This window comes from Stegodyphus dumicola, chromosome 5 (genome assembly GCF_044657685.1).
Source record: "Stegodyphus dumicola isolate Sdum_Otavi_A_Nest chromosome 5, ASM4465768v1".
NCBI classification, from domain to species: Eukaryota; Metazoa; Arthropoda; class Arachnida; order Araneae; family Eresidae; genus Stegodyphus; species Stegodyphus dumicola.
This window is the reverse complement of record NC_140772.1, coordinates 40,106,892-40,114,701: the sequence shown is the minus strand read 5'-3', so window position 1 is coordinate 40,114,701 and position 7,810 is coordinate 40,106,892. Positions and strand designations below refer to the sequence as shown.

General features: G+C 30.8%; 1 protein-coding gene across 2 annotated transcripts in view; it reads left to right on the top strand.

Annotated features, from left to right (window-relative positions):
* The first annotated feature begins 2,877 nt into the window (after nucleotides 1-2,877).
* Nucleotides 2,878-7,810, top strand: part of LOC118191883 (uncharacterized) — a 166,033-nt gene continuing 161,100 nt past the window's right edge. For both annotated transcript variants that reach the window (XM_085816605.1, XM_035362738.2), the window contains exon 1: nucleotides 2,878-3,432. In XM_085816605.1, coding sequence (XP_085672731.1) covers nucleotides 3,358-3,432 — 75 coding nt within the window. In that variant the 5' untranslated portion in view covers nucleotides 2,878-3,357. The remainder of the gene's footprint in view (nucleotides 3,433-7,810) is intronic.

The following is a 7,810-nucleotide window of genomic DNA, read 5'->3' as shown; positions in this document are numbered from 1 at the left end:
TATTGTAATAGCGAAAAATTTCGGGTATCATATTTCAACGAAAATATCGATTTTGAACGCTATCCAATGAAATTTAATGATGTTTTTGCGTGATATCCGCAAGTAAGGATAAAATAAAGGCCTCTTTTCCCCCAAAAAAATTATAAAACTGATTTAAATGAATTCCGAGGAGAATGTTTCGTGGCGTCTGTGCGTACGTACGTATCTCGCATAACTCAAAAACAAGTAGCCTCAGAACATTGAAATTTGGTATATAGGACTGCTATAACATGTAGGTGTGCACCTCGTATTTTGGTAGCAATCGACCTCACCAAAAGTATATAAATTTTATATGTATATATAATATATCCACTCTGTTACTCGTCTCAGTGAACGCAGTTTCTTTATTCTTATATGTTTGTAAATTGGGCATTTTTTGCTTTAAAAATGATTGAATTATATTGTTCTTATCTTCCGATTAAGGTTTTTATGCTTTTAGTAAATCTGAATGCAATATTTATGAAGTTATCAACAATTTAAAAGTTGTTTAAGTGCAGTTAAGCCTAATGAATTTTGCGGTGGCAAACATAATTGTTTATATTTCAGATATTGGCAAAATAGCGGATTTGTTGCCAATCTAGAGAAACTGAGCTTCGCAACAACAAAGGTAACGCATTCATTTATTATCGCCAATTAAATAATGCTTAATCCATTCTGGAATTTATTCCAGGAAATAAGTGTTTCAGATTTACTTAGTAATTTTTAATATTGAGATTTTGAGTTTTTATGTATTTTTGCTTTGTCGGGATGTGAGAACTGAATTAATTGAATGAGAAATACTGAATCGTCTAAGAAAAACTGTTTCTTTTTTTGTTTTGTTTGCTTAATTTCTTTTATACATCGTTTTAGATTTATTACAGCATTTGAATATAACATGTGGCAACGATTAGATAATTCTTCAGATGATATAAATTTATATGCATTCCGAGTTATAATATCGACGAAATGTAACGCTGTTAAGTGAACCTAGCGTCAGAGTGTTCTTACGGTAAACAAATATAATGAATTTTAAAAAGTGGATTTATTCTATTGTGGTTTATGCACTATCGACGATGTAGATTTAATGAAAACTAATAAGTTTAAATGAAATGCTAGAAAAAATGCGTATAATTTAACATTTTGTGCAAGGAAGTCATGTGGTGTACACATCAGATTTTTTAGCTTTATTATTAAGCATCATTTTCTTCGCTCTTATGCCATATACAATTCAACAACAAATTACAAAAATTTTACAAGCAGCATAGCAGTATACGTTTAGAATTCTCGATGCAACGTTAAGTGTTAGCACACATTTTCTGATTTTTTTTGTCTTTTCTCAGTTCATCATATCAGGGGTCAGTTTTCTTACTAAGATGGATTTAGAAAACTTTTTTTTATTTCATTACTAACGTTTTGTGAAATTGCTTTATTTATTAAATATTACATCCTTGGCGCTTACGCCACATAAAATCCAATTAAAAGAAAATCACAAAATATTTAAAAATAGCATATATTTAGAATCTCCAATAGAAAGTCTCGAGCGCTGGCTTATAAAAATGTTTTTTTTTTTTTTTTTTTTTTTTTTTTTTTTTCGTACAGTGCTGTCACTGTTTGCTTTAAAATCGTTGAGTTTGTTAATCAAATTTTCGTTAAAGTTTTACAAAATATGAAATAGATTATAAAATTAATTCGAAATTGAAAATTTGGCTTCCATGTGCCTATGTTCGGGTGAAGAACTACGTTATTCAAAATTTGATGGCTTTAGGTACGGTTGTTTTTTCATATTGCGAAAAACATTCATACATTCATGCAGATTCTTCGTTATTTAATACCTTTAAATATAATACAGGGCAATAATATTTCGCGGCAGCACTTTGAAAAGAGATACGCCGTTTATAATGATTCAAAGTAAAATGCCTTTTCGAAACTAATATCCCATTCGAGACTAAAGTCCCTTTCGGGCGAAAAATAAAAAAAAAAAAAAAAAAAAAGGGGGGGGGAGCGTCATTGATAGTAATATTCTGAATGGTTTTACTATAAAACGTAATTACGTTACAGAGATCTGACCAAACTGATGAAATCAAAGTTCTTATCAATTCAATAATCAATTGCGTGAATAAAATGTAAAATTAACCATTTCTTTCACAGGGGAAGAAATAATTTATTCTGATGGATTATTACATGGTTTTTCATGGCCTGGGTCATCTTAAAATTTTACATTGGAATTGTTTAAAAAATACAATAATCTCTCTCATAACAAAACATAATTTAATAATTAGTAATTTTAAATAAAAAATTTGCAGTTCTATTTTGTGTTTTTTCCTCAGTTATTAAAATATCATTAATTCCAATAAAAGGTGCTTCAGAATAAATATTCTAATAGAGGAAAAAAAAAAAGAAAAAAAAAAAAAAAATAGAAATTTTATAAATTTAAATATGTTTTTATTTTTGCTTTATATCATAAATTTATTTAATATACTCACTGTTTTTTGTAGCTTATTACAACGTAAGCTCTCAATTAAAATAAAAAATCCGTAATATTCTTTAAAATTTTTTAAAATAAAAATGATAAACAAAATAATTTTTGAGTTCTCTTTCTTTCAAAACAAAGTAGTCGAAATTTTAAATCTTAAAGATTTAGAACTGAAGGAAATGCTTACAATTTTAAGTATGTTAAATACTGAAGGAGGATTTTGAAGCCCCCTTGAAAGTGGAGACCGGGCACGTGCCCCATTTGCCTTTGCGGAAATCAGACCCTGAATGTCGCGAATATTCAGCTAATGGCATAATATTTGGATCGTCCCCTAAAGTAAACGCTGCAAACCTTTCCCCCAAACTCATCATACTGCGTCTGCATCCGCACGCGAAACAACACACGCGCCCTCACAGCGGAATAAGAAACAGTACTATCTCAGCTGAAATATCCCAAACATCTTCGCTCCTAACATGCATTGCTTTTAATTTTCAACTTCCAGGTTTCAAGTCTTCATTCACATCGTTCCTGTTTCCTGCGTCTGTCCCTCTTCATTTCGCGGTCGCGATTTATTCCCGTTTTTGGATATGGTAGGCTATCGATCGCTTGCCGCCCTGCCTATTTTGTGGCTTGCATTGGAGAAATGACTCAGGATAGAACATGGCTGTACTAACGTAGATGCCATTTCCCCCCCCTCTTTTTTTTGTTTCCTCTGTAAAAAATCCTGTGATCAAATGGAGACTGTGCCGGTGCTGCTATGAGTTTTAGATTTTCATATCATACTTTGAATGTACTGATCTCTGCTATAAGATCGAAATTATTGATGTGTAACTTAGGACTCCATGAAAGGATTTAACATGTTCTAGATGTGTTTTTGTGCCATTGCAGTAAATTCTTTGTTGTTTATCATTCTAAAAGATACACCAGAAGTAAAATTTGGGGTAAGTTTTGTTATAATAATTTATGTATTTCATTTTAAATATCACAATTAATGACATCAATGACGCATCACATACCTTGCATTTTCTGTAAATGTCTGTGTCCCTTAAATTGTTTGAATATGAATCAGAACAGGAATTCAAACAACATTATAATAACTATGCACGATACTCCACTTTGTTTTTAAATACTGCAGTATTTAAAGGGGAACGTAATAATTCGAACTCTTTGCAGCCTCTTGAATTTCTTGTTTTGAAATAACAGCAGTGAGGAATATAAAATATTTTGAACTGAGCTCTTAAAAAAATATTGCTAACTTTTTAAAATTGAAAGTACATTACAGATGCGGTTTAATATGTAAATAAAATTACCACAGTTATTATACTACGTTCTAAAAACTTGATAAAAGTATTATGTACCAAATGTGCATGAAAATCTAAGGACTGCATATAATTTCAGTTATGTTTCTTAAACAACTTTTAGCTTTTAAATCCCAGTGCTTCTAAGTATTAGAAATAGAGTAACATTTAAATTTTTTGACAGATGAGTTTTTTAAGAGGGTATTTAAATTTATTATTATACATCTAACTGCCATTTTGAGAGAATTATATATTTGAAAACAGGTGTTTTGTTTACCGGAAAAGAACAGAATATTTTGTTTTTTTAAATAAACACATGGAATACTTTTATATTTAGTATTTTAAGTACTCAAACTGTCATGCACTGTATTGTTTTGAATATTTGTAATTATTATTAATTATGATTTAGTACTTCTATATTAGGTATATACTAACTATTTTAGATAATTTTCATCTGTTTCAAACGCACTAGTGTATACATATGTTAAATTATATCATATATTTATCAGGACAAAAGATTTGGCAGTTATCTGTTTTAGGTATATAAAAATATTAACTTTTCTTGTGTATGGTCATGGTGAAGAAATTTCACATTTTATCTGAATGGAATGAATGTTGGTATTGCTTAAATATATTACACTTTTCTTACGTAAAAGAATGATCCATCATTTTTCAGGTGGCTAAGTCACGTAATATCTGAAACAGAGAAACAGTGATCAAAGATAGGCAATACGGGTACATTCAAAAACATATATTCTGAACCTCTAAGCTGTTTCCTATCTTTCCTTCGACGAAACAGTTTTCCTACGGAAATAATTTTAATTTTCTGAAAAACGTGAATAGGTCTCAGAATTAAAGAAAAACTAATTGAAAGAATTTATTCATGTTTACAGAAGACGCAGTATAGAAGTGTTATATAGCGACAAAGATCCCTGAAATAATTTCATTTACTTTCTAAAGAGTCATACAATTCTAATGTGAACGCAAATATTTTATGGAAAAAGCTACATTTAGCTGTTTGCTAAAGGCTTTGTAATCTTTTATAAGATATTAATTACGTATGAAAGCTGCAGAAGCCAAATGAAATAGCTTTGTGACTATAATTTATACGCTTGAGTTTTTGTTATCATAGATATTGAGGGCACTAGGCTTAGCTGCAAACAGTTATATTGTTTCGATGATTATTTATATAAAGGTAAATTTCATAAATGTACATTCCAAATGAAATTTTCGATTGAAAGTTATTTTAATGTCTTATTAGTCCAAACGGGCAATTTGCCCAGAAGGACTATTAATTTCTTTTCGGCATTCTGCATTGATTCACTTTTAAAACTGTTGCCACCAAATATTAGAGTCCTGTATTATATTTAAAGAAATTAAGCAATGAAGGATATGTATGTATGTTTTTCACACTGTGATAACACAACGGTACCTAGGGTCACCAAATTTGGAATAACGTAATCCTCCGCCGGATATGGGCATCTGGAAGCCCTAATTTGGAATTTGTTTTATAATCAATTTCATATTTCGTAACACTTTAATGAATTTTTGATTAACAAAATCAACAATTTCATAGCGAGCAATGGCAATACTGTACGGGAAAAAAAGAACATTTTTTATCTCCAGCGCGCGATCTTATCGAGCGCGCGAGACTCTGTATCGGAAATTCTAAAGATATCCTCATTTTAAAATTGTTTTGCGATATTGCTGTTGAATTGAATTTTATGGTTTAACTGCAAAGAACATCATATTTATAGATAAAGGTAACATACAAAACGTTAAAAAAACGCCCTTTTGGCGTAATGAGAAACCTGAAAGCTTGCAGATTTTTAAACAATTTTTTTCTTTTGAATAAGTTTTATTTTATTAACTGTTAAGATTTTCTGCCAAGTTTATTATTTCAGACATTTTTTTATTTTAAATTATTTAAAATGTTCTCGTTTTTATATGAATAAAACCCACTGCGCATTTCCCCAACTGATTTACTTTTTATAATAACCGTTTAATAGTTTGGCTTCAAAGATGGATGTATTTTGCTTACTTTCTTTAGCTTCCCATTACAATAGTTCTTTTAATATTGCATAACAATAGTTCTTTTAATATTGCAAGTTCTGAAATATACTTTGGATGACTAGATTTCAGAGATTTTTGAACTATTCAGTTTACTTACTTTAACAGGTATCCGCAAAATGAAAATTTTGTGCCATAATATAGAATATGATAATGGAGTAGCAGTAATGATCGTTTGCTACAATTCTTTATTTTTGACGTAGCCTTCTTGAAGTAAACAGCATGCACCACTGAACTGTCGCAAGACGCGCGGTTTTCCTTAACTCACGTGTGCTATATATTACAGCAATGTAATTAATATAAGAAAGAGATGCAACGAGCTACATGTTAGCAGGACAGAGATTTGGTTTTGGTTTAGTTGATTACCGCAAAGCTCACGAGAGCCTAAGGAGAGAGATGCCTTCGTGAAGGACTTTCTAAGGGAAACTGGCTTGTATACACATTACACGTAGAGAAAATCACGAAAACGCCCATACAGGCAGCCCGCTTGCCGGGATTCGAACCCCGGACCGAACTACCAGTGTTCAGCGACTTTACCGCTCCTCTGCTGGTGCGCCTAGTAGTACAGAGGCTGAGTAAGAAGTGGGCGTAGATTGCGATATTGATGCTGGATTAAGAATATAAAATTATGGTTTATCTTTATTTGTATTGGTTGATTTTAAGTTTTGGTTTGCAAATTTTTCATTATTGTTGGCTTAGGAAATGTTAGTCTTCTATTTGTATATCGAAACCATCTTGTAATTCTGGCAGAACCCCCAATATTCTGATTCAGTATATTTAGTTTCCTTTTTGCCATTATGTAAGCACATACGTCATTAATAAGAATCATGTAATAGAAATTAATTTTGAAATGGCGCACTTAAGAAATATTTATTGCGTATTGCTGTTTTTAAGACAGAAATTATTATATACGAATTATATGACGGAGATGAATTGTGAAAAGATGCACTTATTGTATTTTACGTTTTTTATATAGAAAGGAGAAGTTACCAAATTAAAAGTGAGACTTAGGGGGATATTTCAAATTCAAGCTAGAATTTTACCTTACATGATTCTTATCATGCATCTATATGTTTGAATTCCTTTCATAATATCTTAAGAAAACCATTTATTTATCAATTCGAATTGAGTAGATGATAATTCAAATAGAATAGCAAAAAACATGGCTTGGGCTAAACTAAATTGCAATTTTTTTTATAAATAAAAATGTGCAAAATGATAAAAACCGCATGTTTAAAAATTTGTGTTCAGCATGATAATGTATCCATGATTTACCACGATATGAAAAGAAACGGTACTTAGAGCCGTCAAAAAATAATAATGACCAATAAATGGTTCAAATACGCTATTAAGTGAGAACGAGATTAATTCGATTACATGTGCCAGATTGCTTCGAAATGGGTAGAGTTTCTAGACAACCAAGGTCGAATCTAATGTCATTTTAAAATTGGTTTCTAGACAAATAGCTTTGATTTAAGACAAAGTTTCTCAAGTAAGCCTTATCGCTCATCGGTGGGCTCTGAGAATATCTAGAATGGCGTTAGTTTTCTAAAGGCCATTAATATGGCACTGAAAAGCAAGTTTCAACGCTTTGAAGTGAACATTTTGATATTCACTTGGTTATATAAAAATTACAGTTACGTATCGTTATAAAAACCGTACCAAATTATGCCAATCCATCCTTCATAGGAGTTGGTTAAAGTTGGATGTAGTGTGGTTTTTTTTTTATCAGCACTTAGGAATTATGAGTCTAATATTCTAAAACCAAATACCTGGAATGATATCCAGTACGTACCAGTCGCTTATTATACCATTCTTTGCCATTCGTTTACTATTCGTTTGTGTATTGAATAATGAAGTTTAGCTAATAATTTAATGGAGTGCAAGTGAAAAATTACAGGCTTTCAGTTAGTGGCTATAGATTATGTTAAAAAACCATCTAATACATCAG